The 18,051-nt window shown below is 43.1% G+C and overlaps 1 protein-coding gene across 2 annotated transcripts in view; it reads left to right on the top strand.

Moving 5' to 3' along the window:
• MIPEP (mitochondrial intermediate peptidase) overlaps nucleotides 1–18,051 on the top strand; it is a 176,960-nt gene that overhangs the window by 78,272 nt on the left and 80,637 nt on the right. For both annotated transcript variants that reach the window (XM_062194561.1, XM_062194560.1), the window contains exon 15: nucleotides 15,367–15,441. In XM_062194561.1, coding sequence (XP_062050545.1) covers nucleotides 15,367–15,441 — 75 coding nt within the window. The remainder of the gene's footprint in view (nucleotides 1–15,366; nucleotides 15,442–18,051) is intronic.

Raw genomic sequence — 18,051 nt, 5'->3', positions numbered from 1 at the left:
CTGCATTGCTAATCACCAAATATAGCCAACTGAGTTTCGAGAGAACCTGACTTTTTAATAGTTTTGATCTTTAGCTGCTATGCTAAAATATGTTACTCATTATTTTCTCACAAAATATTTATCACACAGTAAGTGATAGAAACCAGTACTTATTATTTTATGCGGTTTTTCTTATTTATTTTGTTTAGCAATCAATCTATAAAGTAGGTCTACTGCTATCCACGCTGGATAGACAGTGAGACTTAGGTTAAATACTTGGCTAAAGATCACTCAGGAGTAACCTGTGGGTCAATAGATCCATTAGTTTGTTGTCAGAATTTCCTCAAAGTTCCGTCGTGTTTGATATGAGCAGTGTCACAACACTGGGTATTTTCTTGTCCCAGTTTTTCCTAGTCAGAAGTCCTTTAAGATGGTAGGTGGGGCCAGTGCTGTGGCGCAGCAGTTTAATCCTCCCCCTGCAGCGCTGAAGCCGGTTCTAGTCCCCGCTGCTCCTCTTCCGATACAGCTCTCTGCTATGGCCTGGGAAAGCAGCAGAAGATGGCCCAAGTGCTTGGGCCCTTGCACCCGCATGGGAGACCTGAAAGAAGCAGCTGGTTCCTGGCTTTGGACCGGTGCAAAATGATGGTAGGTAACGGCTTATACTTGTCCTTCTGACAGCGTGTTTCACAAAACTCACAAAGGTAACAGACCCACACGTATTTTTTTTTAAACCCACATGTATTTTAAGCATTATTTCTGGAACTGTAAAATCGTAACACTTCATTTTAGAACTGTTCTGCCTGTCTCATTATAAGATTTTTGTCTGTTGCCTCTGTAAAAATCAGCCCAAGGCTACAATTGCTTAAGTTTTATTTCCAAGGAGACCTACAGACGTGTAGTAAATCTTTGCCTGTCATTCTTTTTCAGGAGATATGAATAAGGACTGAAGGTAAAAACTGAAGTGCAACTAGAACTAGATTAGCTTTGGCAGGTTCAAGTTGTTTTGGAACTTCTCTTATTTTCACCTTAATGGTTCTTAATGATGTCTAGACAAGAGTGTTGGACCAGCAGGTAGACAGACAGACCTGACCTTGGCCCTGTCACCATGCAAGAGTGATCTTAGACAAGTCACTGAGCTTGTCTGAGACTTTTCTGTTCCTTTATATAAAAGCAGTTAAATCGGCAAAAATGAAAAAGTACTTGCCTCAAAAAATTTAGTCACAAATAATAACGTATGCAAACTGTAAAACATGGTGTTATTGGAATTTTTTTGGAAAAAATTAGAAGTTGGATCTGTAGCACACATTAGAATGTTTAATGTTGGACCCTGTAACTCCCAGAGCCATGTGGTTTCTATCTCTTTGAGCAAATGGTGGGTCTGTGGTTCTAGATGAACATTTTAGAAGTTCTTCATCTCAGATCATCTTTGTTTGTTAGAAAACACCACTAAGTCCAGTAACTGAGCGATGATAGCGTTTTCTGTGGATCAGGCCTGAGCTGTTTGTCTCTTTGGGCCGATGTAGCATTTTAATTATATTGATTATGTGCCATGTGGATTACTGGTAACAGCAAAACAGCTAGTTGAGACCGGCTGCGATCCAGCTGTTTTTCTGTTATAGACACACAGGAAGATTTGGTGTTGCTCCATCCCCCACAGCTCAGGGTGGGACGGGAGCGAGCTGGGCAATGGAAGCTGCTGACTCGGGGCCTGGGCAGCTTTGGAGCTTGGCTTTATGCCTCTGAAGTGTTTTCTTGTTGGATCACTGTGCCTCCACAAGCATTATAGCCAACCCAGTATGTTCTAAGGGGACAGCCGTGGTAGGAGTTCTTTGCTTTGGGAGGAGTTATTACCATAACATGGATTTGTACCAGAGAATGTCTTGACTTCTGATATTTATGCAGCCTCTAACATAAAAAAATTTTGAATGATCATTAATAAAACAAGTTATTTTATCACAGTGACTCGGCTCCCTAAGAATTTGATGCCAGACTTATAACATAACATAATTTAACTTAGACCAGTGATATTGTGAAATGATAGAAAATCTCTGCAAGTTGGTAAGGTTACATGCTCCCAAGTTAAGCTCATGGCAGAACATCCAGAGAAGGCAGATGATACCGAGTTGGCTACAGCAGTTGTATTTTTGGCATTATTTCTGAAATCTTCCCAAAATGTTATAATACAAAAGCTGATATTATTTTAAAGTTTTCATTCTTTGTTATGGTCAACAAACACTGCAGCTTTTGCTTATTCCAAGTAGTCCTGTCGACAGCTTCTGTGTGTGGGGAGGCAGCACGGCACAGCTGAGGACTCTAGCGTGGGGTTTGGCTCAGACAGAGCTCCCAGTGAGTGAGTTATTACTGAGGGGACGGTCTGACCTCTGGCCAAGCCAGACCACTGTTAAGAAGGAAGGGGTGCCGTTACTGTCCACATGAGACAGCAGTCCTGACTAAGGACTGCCAGGCCTACCTGCACGTGTGGTCACGTGGGCTATGACAGCATTTAAGTCACATGTGTCAGACAAGGGGTTGACTGTCTTCCCTTTTATTACCATTCACAGGTTGATTGAATACATCTCACCTCATTGAATCTTCACACAGTTTTTGTTGTGGGGTGTTTTGTCCTAATTTACAAATGAGAACAGGATACTGCAAAGGAGCAGGAGTAGGAAACTCATCATGCCTACTCTCAGACGCAGTCCTCAGTCTGTCTTGCACACACTGTCCCCTTTTTCATGGACTGCTGTTTGGCTCCTAAAATTAGAAAGATTTTGGGTGGGTGCTGTTGCATAGTAGGCTGTTTCTGCCTGCAGTGCCAGAATCACATATGGGTACCGGTTCATGTCCCAGCTGCTCCTCTTCTGACCCAGCTCTCTACTAATGGCCTGGGAAAGCAGTGAAAGGTGGCCCAAGAGCTTGGGACTCATAGGGTACCCAGAAGAAGCTCCTGGCTCCTCTGGCCATTACAGTCATTTGGGGAGGGACCCGGTGGATGGAAGATCTCTCTGTCTCTCCCTCTCTCTGTAACTCTGCCTTTCAAATCAATCAATAAACAAATACAAATCTTTTTAAAAATTAGGTTTAGTTTTGCTCACCTTTGTTTTTCAGGTGATGATTATGTTTTTCTACGTCAGGGCATGTCAAACTTTAACCTGCAAGAAGTCATGTGGCGGTCTGGTCAGAACACAGATTCTGACTGAATGAGTCTGTAGGGCGGGGCCAAAGTTTTGTAATTGCAAGAAGCTCCCAGTTGCTGCTGATGCTGCTAGTTTGCTCACTCTGGGCTTCCTATAGTTGAACTATTATTTATCTTATAATTCATATCTAAGCATGAAGAATTGTGATTCTGAGCAAGAAACCACACTTTACCTTCTTGACCTGGGAAGGGAGTTGATTTTACAGCCTCTAATTTTTCCCTTTTTGGCTGTAATTGTGTTTCTGGTATAAGGAAAAAAAAAAAAGCATGGGTGCTGGGAGTTAGCTCCAGCATACCATGTGCTTTGGATACACAAGGAGGGTGGGGCTTTCACTCCCTGGGGTGTTGTCAGGAGACCTTTGACACCATCATGGCTGGTTGTACCTCACAGAGTCTGATTTGAATTCACACCATCAGATGCATTGATGGATATAGAATGACTATGTTAAGTCAACCCTAGAAGTAGGAACTGCTACTCAACATGTAGCAGAGCCTTGCAAAGTGAATGTGTAGCCACTGCTCCAAGGCTTAAGTCAGCTCTTTCTAACTTGTAGGCAGCTTTGGCATTTATTGTTAGATAAGGAGCATTTTCCTTGTTGTAGTCATGTAAAGCCTAACCTTGTGTTTCCAGACATAAACACAACAATTTTTGTTGTTAAATAAAGATATGTGGTCATTGTGGGAAAATTCAGGTAGACTTACTAAAGTTAGCAAGTCAAGTCATGGTAGTTAGTTATTAACACATCATGTTCCAATTGTAGAAATAACATTGCCACCATTTTCCTATTTAACCAAGTGTTTTTCTGTGTTTTTTCATGAGGGTGGATCTGGATCTTTGAATCTGAAATAGCACCAATGCAGTAACACAAGCAACATCATTTTTTTTTAGGGTAATTGCCTCTGAGAGGCTGTCAATCACCACCATCTCCTAAATTCCTTCATTGCCTTCCTCCTTTGCCAGTGCCAGTCTCAGGATCAGGTGGGGTTCATTGCTAGCTTAGTAGGATGTCCGGCACAAGCGGGGATGCTGGGTGAAGATGCGTCTAGTGAGTCAGCCTGGCAGAGCCCACCTGCTTCTCTTGCTGACTTCTCCCAGGGCAGGGCCTCCAGTCAGTAAACACAGGACACAGCAGCCTCTTCTTCAGATGCAGTGGGGTCCTACAGAGGCAAAAACTGCAGGCATTTTTGCAAAAGAAACTCAACGAAGGGCATCAGTTATCTGAAATACGAAGTTCACTCAATAGATATTATCTTGAAATAAATTTGCATTCATAGATTCAAATTCTTTTCAAAATAGACTGCCCTTATTAAGTAAGGGATACAGGTTATTTCAGAAAACTGCTTCTGAACAACTGTATAGTAAACTAGTTGGTAAAGGTTGCAGTCGGCTAAGCTTTGTTGAGGTTGTAACCAGATTTACTATTGTATTAAAAAGAATTGTCTTTGTCTGAAGAATAGCTGATACTAACAGTTACCTGAAAAAAAGGAAAATCACAATCTACCTGTTTATACTGCAGGAAAAAGTTGTGTGTGTGTGTTGGTTTTTTTTTTTTTTTTAAGATTTTATTTATTTATTTCAGAGGCAAAGTTACAGACAGTGAGAGGGAGACAGAGACAAAGGTCTTCCATATACTGGTTCACTCCCCAAATGGCCACCAACAGCTCAAGGAGGGCTGGTCTGAAGCCAGGAGCCATGAGCTTCCCCAAGTGGGTGCAAGGGGCCCAAGCACTTGGGCTGTCCTTCAGTGCTTTCCAAGGCCATAGCAGAGATCTGGACTGGAAGAGGAGCAGCTGGGACTTGAAGTGGCACCCATATAGGACGCCAGCACAGGTGGAGACTTAGCCTACTATTCCACAATGCCGCCCGGAAGTTTGGTGGAGGCTTGTGGTTGGTTTATCTGGTGCTTTTCAGCATGGAGGAAGGCTGGCTGTTCTGAGAAGGAGCATGTGTTGTAGAGCAGAGTAATGAGAAGGAGCTTGTGGATCCACTGATGCAGGGAGCAGCCCCAAAATGCAGCGTGCCCAGTGCCCTGCCCTTTCTTCCATGGTGGGTTCCATCAGCTTGCATTACTTGGGCTGCTTGGGCTCTGACCAAAACAGTGGAAACTGATGGCAGGCACTGGGAACCTGGAGTCTCTGCAGGGAGTTACAGAAAGCTTGGAATCTGTGCTGGCCCTGGAAAGGCCAGTGCTCAGAGGAGCTGAAACAGAAAATGAGTATAATGTAGGATTGGAAAGAAGCTTACAGGTTAATGAAAATGATATAACTGTACTCAAGCCTTTATTTTATTTTTTTTTAAAGATTCGTTTATTTATTTGAAAGAGCTACAAAGAGAGAGGGAGAGACAGAGAGAGAGAGAAGGAGATGTTCTATTTGCTTGTTCACTTCCCAGATGGCCACAATGACCTAGGACAGGCCAGGCTGAATACCAGAGCCAAGAGCTTCTTCTGGGTCTCCCATGCAGGTGCAGGGGCCCAAGGATTTGGACCATCCTTCAGTGCTTTCCTAGGTGCATTAATAGGGAGCTGGATCAGAAGTAGAGCAGCCTGGACTTGGACCAGTGCCTATATGGAATGCTGGCCATAGTGCTGGCCCCCAGCCTTTATTTCTCTGGGAGACTTTATAAGAATTTTTTCCTAGAGTTCACATTTGATTTCTTTAATTATTTCTCAACAAATTATCACCTGATTGTAAAGATATATGGGGGTGCAGTGGATATAGTAATTAAGTATGGTCTCTATATTCTAGAAACTAGGGCTGGGCATAATTTTTAATACACTGGTTTGCACTGGGAATCTCCCCCACACCAGGAACTGACTTGGTTGACTCCTGCGCACACCCTACTTGCTTTGTTGATGTATCTTCCACCACTGGGCAATACCTCTGTTCTCAGTGAGTTCAGGCCCAAAGTCCACCAGTTCCAAGCAGCTTCATGCAACTGGGCTCAATAGATGCAGGATGAGAAAGTGTATTTAGAGTTTCTTGTGTTTCATTTCACCACTTAGCCTCATGTTCTAAATGACACCCCAGTAGACCTCTTCAGGAAGAGATGTTTGTGGAACACGTTGGAAAGTTTTTGGCTTATTTAAGTAAGAAGTATGAAGTTAACTCTGTATCAGTCAAAATATTTGCCATGTAGAGATTTATAGTTTAAGGATTTATTTTTATTTATTTGAAAGAGTTACACAAAGAGAGGAAAGGCAGAGAGAGAGAGGGAGAGAGGTCTTCTATCTGATGGTTCACTTCCCAGTTGGCCACAATGGCCAGAGCTGTGCCAATCCGAAGCCAGGAGCCTCCTCTGGTTCTCCTGCATGGGTGCGGGGGCCCAAGGACTTCCATCCTCTACTGCTATCCCAGGCCATAGCAGAGAGCTGGATAGGAAGTGGAGCAGCTGGGACTAGAACTGGGACTAGAACTGGCGCCCACATGGGATTCCGGCGCCTCAGGCCAGGGTGTTAACCCGCCGTGCCACAGCACTGGCCCCAATTAGATTTTTTTTTAAATACTTATTTATTTGAAAGAGAGAGGAGAGACAGAGACCTTCCATCTGCTGGTTCAATCCCCATGTGGCTGCAACATCCAGGACTGGGCCAGGCTGAAGCCAGGAGCCAAGAGCTTCATCTGGTCTCCCATGTGAGTGGCAAGGGCCCAACCACTTGAGTCATATTCTGCTGCTTTCCCAGGCACATTAGCAGGGATCTGGATTGGAAGCAGAGCAGCCAGGACATGAACTGGTGCCCATATGGGATGTTGTTGTCACAGGTGGAGGCTTAACCCACTGCACCACAGCGCTGGCACGAAATAAATGTTTTAAAAAGACACATACTTTACAAACCTCCTGTTTGTCCAAGCCAGGTTTTGCCATCAAATATGTCAAAGTTATAAAAAACTTTTCAGTCCTGTGGGAAATATCCTTACCTGTGCACTCAAGAGATGCACCCAGGCTCAGGAAGAGCAGAGAAAGCCAGAATTAATCCAGGATCTTGCAAGATCCAGTGTCTGATGAGCAGGTACACCCTGAGCAGAGCAAGCAATTCATACCTTAGCGGGCAGGTCCCTCCCATGGTTCCTCATTGGCTTAGTATTATGGGTTGTACGATCCTCCTGGAGATTGCCTAAGTTACAGAGTTACCTTCCTCCTCCCTTCTGTGGACTTTAATTTCCTCTTGTCGGTTGGCTGCTCCATGACATCCTGTTTGCCTCAGGAGTTTTGCTACATCTGCAAGGCAGCTAAGGGTAATTTTCCATTCTGTGTTGAAAATGATCACCATTTTCTTACAGTCTCCAGAGCTTTCTGGATTTTGGAATTTGAGATAAGGGATCCAGACCTGTTCTCAAAGCAATCATCCCGTTGTTTCGGTCTGCGCTCTGCTCACCTCAGTTCTGAATGTATGGCCCAACAGTGAGAATTGTGTGGAATTACAACAGACATATTTTTAATTGCCTAACTTCAATTCTGGCCTCATTTTATTTTCTTTCTCCCCCTTCCCCTCTCCCTCTTCTTCCTCGTCCCCAGATGTTAGTACTTAGGAAAGTATGAACTGTTGAGTCTTTTCCCATTCACCCAGGATGTGGAACGCTCAGAAGAGTGCTTCTGCCGACCTGATACAGAAAAGGCAAATACAAGCCTCGTTTTTATTGGGCTCACAAGGGAGCTGAGGTCACAGGGTCATCTAGGTGTTTGACTTCAAGGAGACACAGATTGGCTCACCTGTGGCACAGCTCGGGGAAGAGCTGACCGCTCTACAAGGCAGATAAGAAGTCATATAATCTTTTTCTAAATTGTTGAAAACCCAGTGTGGACTGGCCTATCAATCTGTAATACCCCAGGATTCTGACCCAGAGGGAGTTTGTCTTCATTTGTGGGCTGTTTCCTCCCATCCTCCACAGGTACTCAAGAAATTAATGGAAGCCCAGATAAAGCCATCCTCAGTGTTGCAGGCCTGTGGGAGTGATTGACTGTTACACACGAACCCACAGAAACCTGACCCCCTACTCACAGACACAGCAGTCAGGATAACCACACTCAGGGACTTTAAAAGAACTAACAACTAAAATAACTTTTAACTCTCAGAGACTTAATTAACTGATAAGGATCATGGAAAATATGCATAGTGTATATGAACAGGTAGGAAGGAGAGATGAAAACTATGAGAAACAGTCAAGAAGAAATACAAGAAGTAAAGCCACAACATCAAATATGAAGAATTCCTTCAAGTAGCTCATCAGGATGCTTGACACAGCTGAGGAAGAAATCAGTTAACTTAAACTTAGGTCAATAGAAATTATCCAAGCTGAAATACAAAATGCAAGACAGAGCCTCTAAGAACGCTGGGACAGTGTCAAACAGTGTAGCATATGTGCAGTCGAGCACCAGAAAGGAGGAGAGAGAAAACAGGGCAGAAGAAGCATGTGAAAGGATCATAGGTGATAATCTGCCAAAAATAATGGAAATCAAACCAGACATTCAAGCAGCTTAATCAGTCTCAAGCAGGAAAAATAATAAAGAGACTATTCCTAGATATGCATTATAGTCACACTGCTGGAAACAAAGATTAAGAGAGGACCTTGAAGGCAGCCAGAGGAAAAAAGGCACATTACTTAGAGAGGTAAGAATTACAGTGGCCTTCTTACTCTAAAGAGTCCATATCTGAACTAATGAAACTAGCCGGGCCCATAGCATGAGCTATATTTGATAATAGCATCAAAAGGGGAACATTTTGTACCAGTCCTTTCTCAACATGAACTAGAACTTGCAGATGAAGAACCAATTCTTTGTTTGGTAACTGATTAAGGTTGAGAAAAAATATTTTCCAAAAGTAAGTTAATGAGCAACTTTTGTGGAAGATACTTTGATATTGAAAATATTCTGATATCACATTGGTTGACTTCATGTTTTCTTTTCTTTTCTTTCTTTCTTTCTTTTTTTTGACAGGCACAGTGGACAGTGAGAGAGAGACAGAGAGAAAGCTCTTCCTTTTACCGTTGGTTCACCCTCCAATGGCCACCGTGGTAGGCGCGCTGCGGCCGGCGCACCGCGCCGATCCGATGGCAGGAGCCAGGTGCTTCTCCTGGTCTCCCATGGGGTGCAGGGCCCAAGGACTTGGGCCATCCTCCACTGCCCTCCCTGGCCACAGCAGAGAGCTGGCCTGGAAGGAGGCAACCGGGACAGGATCGGTGCCCCGACCGGGACTAGAACCCGGTGTGCCGGTGCCGCAAGGCGGAGGATTAGCCTAGTGAGCCGCGGCACCGGCCGACTTCATGTTTTCTAAAAGCCTTAAATTAAGGTTGGAAAAAGTGTCGTCTTTTAAAAGCTGAGTAATTTGAATACACACATGTGTTTGGTTAAAGGTATTTGACTATTTTATAAATAAAAAGAAACATAAACCAGAAACCCTGAAAATAGGTTGCTTATTTGGAACTTGTTCAGTGGTACAGAGAGAGAATTATTTGAACTGTTTAGCTATAATTTCTCTGTCCTAAGAAATTCTAATCCCAAAACTACATCTACACAATGTGTAGATAAAGCAGTGAAATATAAAGTTTGTAGAAGTCGATGATTATGGTATTATATAGGACAGTAGTATAGTAAGTATTTCTAGCTATGATTAATTCAGCATTCATTCTGTTTGAACTTGACATTGCTTTTAAAATACAGTATGTTGTTTGAGAAGAATCAACATTTTTCATGTGAGGAAAATGTGACTTAGAGCTTAATAAATTGCCCAGTATCGTACCACTAAACTGGAAAGTGGCATGAAAGGATGCAAACTTAGCTTTGTCTGCCCCCAAACCTAAGCTGTTTCCTTTATGGTAATAGTCTAGCACAGTGATGGGAGTTTTGGATTCGGACATGCGGTGCTGAGACAGGCTCTGTCTTCTCTCATGGGTAGAAGAAGAAGTGCATTAAATGCTTGATGTTTCTGGATTCTCAGGATGATGTGAATCAGCCATTCCCATGGTCAGGAGTTAAAGATTCTGGAAACAGCCCCAAGAGCTCCCTAGTCCTGAATTTCTTGCACAACCATTCCTTACTATAATTAATACAAGCTTTATTCATGACTTAGAGCATTCTTAATATGCTATTAGGCTCCTTTATGGTCTTTGCTAAGTATGGCAGTGTCCAGATCCTAAAAAGAACTGAGAAATTACGTGTTTCTATTGGGATAGGAAATTCAGAAATGAGTGAAAGGGAGCATTTCCTACCTTGGAAATTATGGATTTCAAAGTAGTAGAGTCTCATAGATTGACAGTTGCTTTAATTAGCACTCTGACCTCAGAATCAGACCTTAAGGCATTCTGGTCTGTGTGAAAAGCCCACGAGAGCATTTCAGGAGTGGAAAGCCAAGATACTGTGGCAAAAAATGTCCTACATGAAGGACCTCTGTGGGTGAGACCACAGTGGGTAGAAGTGGTCATCAAAGAAGGACATACTGGCCGGCACTGCAGCTCACTAGGCTAATCCTCCGCCTGCGGCACCGGCATCCCAGGTTCTAGTCCCAGTTGGGGTGCTGGTTCTGTCCCGGTTGCTCTTCTTCTAGTCCAGCTCTTTGCTGTGGCCCGGGAAGGCAGTGGAGGATGGCCCAAGCCCTTGGGCCCTGCACCTGCATGGGAGACTGGGAGGAAGCACCTGGCTCCTGGCTTCGGATCGGCGCAGCGCACTGGCCGTAGCGGCCATTTGGGGGGTGAACCAACGAAAGAAAGACCTTTCTCTCTGTCTCTCTCACTCACTGTCTAACTTTGCCTGTCAAAAAAAAAAAAAAAAAAAAAAAAGAAAAGAAAGAAAGAAAGAAGGAATACATTTCTCTGAAGGGAGGAGAGAACTTCTACTTTCTTATGGCCTTGTCTAAATACTGATGGAGTTTATGGATTCAAAAAGCTTCCATAGCCTAGGCAGCTCATGTCAAGAGCCTTGGGTGATCAGTGACATCATTCGTAAAAGTGTTAATTGTTAAATTAACAAAAGTCACTGTGTACTAACTTCCCATGCAGAACCTCTGTCCTCAAAGAGTTGGATTATAATTATGTCTAAGTGCTCACAAAGATATATCATTCTTGGGTACTTTTTTTAAAGTTAATTAAGTTTCAAAAAAAAAAGTAAAATTAACTTCAAGATGCAATGACTTTGAACAGCCCTTGTCTTGACTGCTGAGGAACAGTTTTTTTTTTTTTTCCCATGCAAATTATTGAACTCTTAGTTTAGAGTTGATTCTCTGTATATAAAGTTAATCGAAAATGGATCTTAGTAGAGAATAGAACTGGAAATGGGAGAGGGAGTAGGAGGAGGGGTGGGAAAGTGGGTGGGAGGGCAGGTATGTTAGGAAAGATCACTATATTCCTAAAGTTGTACTTATTTTTTTTTTTTTTAAGATTTGTTTATTTATTTGAAAGAGTTACACAGAGAAGGAGAGGCAGAGAGAGAGAGGTCTGCCATCTGCTGGTTCACTCCCCATTGGCTGCAATGGTTGGAGCCAGGCTCACCTGAAGCCAAGAGCCAGAAGCTTCTTCCTGGTCCCCCACATGGGTGCAGGGGCCCAAGGAATTGGGCTATCTTCAACTGCTTTTCCAGGCCATAGCAGAGAGCTGGATTGGAAGTGGAGCAGCTGGGGCTAGAACCGGTGCCCATATGGGTTGCCGGCACTGTAGGCAGCAGCTTTACCTGCTACACCACAGTGCCGACCCCAAGTTGTACTTATGAAATGCATGAAGTAAAAGGTAGACCTTTCTCTCTGTCTCTCTCTCTCTCACTATCCACTCTGCCTGTCAAAAAAAATAAAAATAATAAAAGAAATGCATAAAATATGTATTCCTTAAATAAAAGGTTTCTTTGGTAGGGGAAAAAGTAGTAGAGTCTGGTAAAACATACAGCCGATTGTGTGGTGAAAGTATTATTTCCAATGCTGTAAACACTGGTAAATTTCATTTCAGTGCAATGAAATGAATTATAATACTATTCAAAGTTCAGGTGTTTTAAATGTATTTTCATTTACATACTCTTGTATGTATTCTTTTATTTTGAAATAATTATAGGTCCATAGGAAGTTGCAGAAAATGCTACAGAGAGATCCTAAGATCCCTGCACTCAGTTTCCTGCAGTGGTAGCATTTTCTGTACTTATAGTAGCAGGTGGCTTTTTCAATACATAATTTTTGCTAAAGTATGTTCATTTGTCCTTGGCCTTCATACTCATTTTCTTTACATATTGTGTTCTTCCCATGGCAAACCTGAAAAGGAAAGCCTTAAGCCGCACTGAGTTTGTCCTATGATGTTTACCATTCCTCCAAAGGCTTGAGCCTTTGAGATACTGGCTTCTAAATAAATGAGCTACTTCAAAAACGGGAAGGTATGTTGGGTTTGGCTCTCAGAGCTAACACTTGGCATTTCCGGTCATTGTAGACGGAACAGAGGGTGGAACCTTCAGCAGCTGCCTCACCCCAGCTGTGGCCTGCTGGGTGGTCTGGCCCTTCCTCTGCCTTGGCAGGGCACCATCGCTTTGGCCTTTGTTCATCCACCCGGAGCCCCTCCATCCCTTGCTCTGCAGGGTGTGGGCCAGTGTGCTCAGCTCCTGACACCACCTCCCTCCCCCAGCCTGCCCTCTGGCCTCTCCTCTGCCTGCTGTCTGCATCCGAGGGCCTTCTCTTCCCCGCCTTCGCAGGGCCCACCGCAGGTCCTCCTTGTGTCTTTGCTGCATCCTCACAACAGTATCTGCAATGTAATCTTGCTTAAGCATTTCCTAACCTTAAACATGCAAAAGCCCCCCACCCCTGCTCTCATCTCCTCCTACCCAGGCTCCTCAGCCATACTTCAAACAGCTCTGGGGGCGCTGGACTCCCATCTGTCCCCTCTCCCACTCCTCTCCAGATGCCTGTGGAAAACGCTAAGGGTGGGCCTCCCAACTCCTGCCTTCCTCCTGTCCAATACCTGCCCTGAAGCCAGAGGGATCCTAGTAGAACTCAGAGCTGACCCTGTGACTTCCTTACTTAAGACTTGCCCATGGCTTCCCACAGAGCTAGATGCCACAGGTTGGTCTGGTAGGCTCCTCCAGCTATCGCAACACCCTTGTGCTCTGCTGCCCCATGCGTGTCCCAGAACCGCTGCTGGGAATGCTCTGGGGTCCTCCCACCCCTCCCTATCTGGTCTGTGGAACGCCTATGCCTTTTGCAAATCCTATTTCTTTTTTTTTATTTTTTAATTTTTATTTTTGACAGGCAGAGTGGACAGTGAGAGAGAGAGACAGAGAGAAAGGTCTTCCTTTGCTGTTGGTTCACCCTCCAATGGCTGCCGTGGCTGGTGCGCTGTGGCCGGCGCACCACGCTGATCTGATGGCAGGAGCCAGGTGCTTCTCCTGGTCTCCCATGGGGTGCAGGGCCCAAGGACTTGGGCCATCCTCCACTGCACTCCCTGGCCACAGCAGAGAGCTGGCCTGGAAGAGGGGCAACCAGGGCAGGATCTGGCGCCCCGACAGGGACTAGAACCCGGTGTGCCCGTGCCGTAAGGCGGAGGATTAGCCTAGTGAGCCGCGGCGCCGGCCCGCAAATCCTATTTCTAAATCATGTCATCAGCTGAGCATCTCAAGGTCACAGGTGTCCCTGGGCCCTGCATGCCGTCCTGCTGAGCACTCTCTGCCTTTAGGAACTCTGAAATTGCTGCTTACTCAGAGAGGGCCTCCTGGGCAGTCCTGTGGGCCCACTGCCTGTCCTGGCTTGCCATTTGTGTCCCCGGCTGTGGACAGGACTCTCTCACAGGCATCCCCAGGTTTACGAAATGAGAAAACGTGGTCCTTTCCCACGCACATATTTTGTGAAAGTAAACTTAAAACTTTGTGAAGCAGGGACCATCCCCGAAGTGCTGCACAGCCTGTGCATGTAAGCAGCATTTAGACGGCTGAACGGGCTGCTGGCAGACAGGAACTAACTGAATCTTGAATTTAAAAATACTGTTGGAGGAAATGTTTCCTCCATACCTACGAGATGGGTGACCCTGGGGTGAGAAAGCCCCAGAATTGACACTCTAGAACTTGCTTCCACCTGTGTCTTCGCTCTAAAATCTGTTCCTGCCTGGTTGGCTCTTGTTAGAGTCATGGGACGAGAAGAGAAAGGGTGGAAGGTTTGTTGCCTGAGCCCTCACCGCGTCCTACTGCAGTGTTTCTCCTTAGAAGCCTTTTGCTCACACAGTGGTGCTTGGGTTCATCCCTCCCTTCAGCAGGTCTTTATGGAGGCTGCTGTCTGCCGGATCCTGTTCTAGGGCTATAAACGAGGGGACTTCCAAATGGTTATGGAAAATAACATATTACCAGAAAAACTGCATGGATTTTTTTTTTAACACCAAAGTAAATTTATATTTTGATTCCATTTTTCCACCAACTTTCTGAGGTTCCTGTGTTTAAGCAGTGGCCTTGTGCCCGGCCAGCAGACAGCCCACGTTCTCATTGAAGTCAGGGGTCTCTGCAGCCACACTCGGGTCACCTGCTGTTGACCTCTTGTACTCCTATAGTGTGTTTCTCTTTAGAGGAGCCGTTAGTTTAATTTAGATTATAAATACAGTTGTAGCTTTCTTCCCTATACATCAGTATTAGTTATTTTAAAGTAGAGCAAGACTGAGAAAATTGCATCTTCAGCTATATTATTAGATTATTTCTAAGAGGATCTGTATGTTACAGGATTAGGCCTAATTAGTCTCACAGAGAAAGCGTTCAGTCAAAAAGGGACGTTCTGTTGAGCAGTCATGCTGTGTGATTCTTTCAGGTCGGATTCATTATCATGTTTGTTTGTCAGCTTTAATGCTGGCTGGCACCATGAATTACAGTTTATTTTTTGACGTTTTAATCTTTCAGTCCTAGTGTCAGTTATCATATGCACTTGAACATGGAGAGAACACTTGAACAAGCACTCATTGGTAACAAAGGAACAGCAAAAATATTCTCTTTCATGTATGAAATAGATTTTTAAAGATTGGTGCCAGTATTTTAGTTCCCTGTAATCCTGGTTTTTGATGTACAAACTTTATTTGACAGTTACTGCTTTTTAAAATTTAATGGAATGTCTCCATTCTTGTCAACTAAAATACTTAAAAGTTACCTTAAAGCTATAAATTCTGTTACTCATTTTTTCACTTGGTGTTGATATTATTTTTAAATGTCCTGACTCATACTGAGCAGTTTATTCACATATATGTTCTTTTGTTTTGTCAAGCCACTGCCAAAAAATATGGTGTCTCGTCTCTGTGAGTCCAAAAAGGTTTGTGCTGCTGCTGATATGCAACTCCAGGTGCGTATGTACCTTTCTCTAGAGGCATTATCCCAGATAAATACATCACTTTAAGTTCTTGCCAAGGCTTCACATTTATTATTATAATTATGCTTCTAAAACATCTTTCATCTGAGTTCAAAGAACTTGGCCAAAATTGACTCATTCAGCCCTCACACTGTCCTTATGAAGTTGATGTTAAAATAAGGTTATTTCCCATTTTAAGTCAAGGGAAATCAAAGCCTAGAAAGATTATATAACTTCTGCTTCACACATTTCAGCTGCCAAGTTAAGGCTCAAACCCAATTATAGGTGTTCTTACACATTTTGTATCTTTTTGGTAGATTTGTGGTTTTAGATGTGAAGTTTAGACTAATCACCATATTACCATTAGCTTTAGATTTTATTCAAAACCAATTTTCTAGCTTTTTTTTTTAAGATTTATTTTATTTATTTATTTGAAAGATGGAGTTACAGAGAGAGATAGAGACAGAGAGACAGGTCTTCCATATGCTGGTTCACTCCCCAGATGGCCACAACGGCCTGAGCTGCGCCCATCTGAAGCCAGGAGCCAGGAGCCTCTTCTGGGTCTCCCACGTGGGTGCAGCGGCCCAATGACTTGGGCCATCCTCTACTGCTTTCCCAGGCCATAGCAGAAAGCTGGATTGGAAGAGGAGCAGCCGGGACTAGAACCGGTGCCCAAATAGGATGCCGGCACCCCAGGCCAGGGCATTAACCCACTGTGCCACAGTGCCAGCCCCCTCAATTTTCTAGATTTCCAGATGAAGACTAGATAAATGCTGTGAACCATCTGGATTTCTGGTCTGAATGATCACAGATGCTTAGCTATTTGTGATTACTGAGGTTGTTTATAGAATTCTTATTCTTCATCAGATGTTTGGAGTTATGTAAAAATAACCTAGACTCTTAACTTTCATCTTGGCCAATATTCACTTTGTAACAATTCAGTTACTTGTTTAATAAGTGTGTAGCTGATATTTAATTGCTTTTTATTCTGTGTAATTCTGTCCCTACAAAGTAATGCATGAGCCTTTTCTTGTACCTTAAGAGATATATTTTAGAGAAAAAAGTGCATTATATAGACAGAACCCTGACTTTACATTTGATTTACATTATTCAGTGTCTATGCATATCAATGTAATTAAAAGGGGCTTTCAGAATTATTTGTAAAATGTAAAATTACTTGATAAAATCCATGTGATTTGCCAATATCTACAGTAGAAGGCCTACCTTGTAAAAGCCTGTATGTGGCTATCTTTCTGAACAGTTGTTCCAGTGAAATAGAAGACCAAGCTTTCCTTCTTCCCACCATCCAAGAATAATAACCTTCAGAAAGTGACAAAGAAATTTCTGCCCAGTGACTCTGTGCCCAGCTTTCAAGTTAGTTTTTGTACAGTGGCAGCATACGAGGATGAAAAGGAAGTGAACTGTTTCCATTTCCGAAGGGAGTATAAGCAGTGTTTTTAAAATTGGGATTTTTAGGAGTGAGCATTTGGCATAACAGTTAAGATACCATTTGAGATGCCTTCTTTTCAAATCAGAGTTCCTGGGTTTGAGTTCCTGCTCCACTCCCAGTTCCAGCTTCCTGCTAATGTGTACCTGGGAGGCAGCAGGTGATGGCTCAAGATCCTGATAGAGTTCCAAGCTTTTGTCCTCCACCTGACCTAGCCCCAGCTGTTGGAATTATTTGGGAAGTGAAATACTGGATGGGAGATCTCTGTCTCTGTCTCTTTGGCTTTCAAATACAATAAATAAGTATGTAAAATTTTTGAGACTATTAAAATATACCTCCCTTAAAAAATAAAAACTGGGAGTTTTAAAAAAATTATGCATTGTTTTGAAAATATGGTACTTATTTTTCTGTGGTTGCAAGATTCTTAGTCCCAGTAATGCATTGCTTCCTGCATGAGCAAGTAGGCTCATGGCTTTAGAACTATTTGGTGTATCAGCAAATAAGCATGAAAAAAATGCACATTTAATTTACTTTGCTCTCTTTTATAATTCAAAAATTGTAATTCCATGTTTATATGTTGTGAAAAAGACATAAATGAAGAACTGAAACTCTAGAATTCTGGTTTGTTTATCAATAGAGGGAGAAAAAAAGCACCCTTCAGCTCAGGTTAGAATTTACAAGTTTTAGTTCTTAATAGTTTACTCTGTTAGAACATAGCCACGACCTGGATGAGTAATTCTGGCTTCTCTGATCGGCATTGTTACTTATTATAGACTATAGAACTAGAAGAGCTGTATTTACCTGCATGTTTAGATAACTACTTAGAGGAAAGCAATGTTTATATTTAGGAAATGTCTGTATTTTTCTAGGGAAGGTTTAAACTTCACTTTATAATTTAGAGCCATAATTCTATATCTAGATGAAGCCAGAAGCTAGAGGTCATTTAAATTTTTTCTTTTATCCAGACTAATCCTCGCTTCTTTCAAGTCAACAGCTGCACATTCTCCACAGATTCCATTTCTGAGTAGAAAGATATGTATCAGAAGTACAATTGCATGTCAGAATTTTTCCTTTAATGTAAAACATTTTCTCCTTTCTTGCATCAGGTAAACTCCAAACAGTATTAATATTCAAGTCCAGTGTTGCAGTGGAAAAGC

The sequence above is a fragment of the Lepus europaeus genome, chromosome 6 (genome assembly GCF_033115175.1).
Source record: "Lepus europaeus isolate LE1 chromosome 6, mLepTim1.pri, whole genome shotgun sequence".
In the NCBI taxonomy this organism is placed as follows: Eukaryota; Metazoa; Chordata; class Mammalia; order Lagomorpha; family Leporidae; genus Lepus; species Lepus europaeus.
This window is presented reverse-complemented; position numbering and strand designations above follow the sequence as displayed.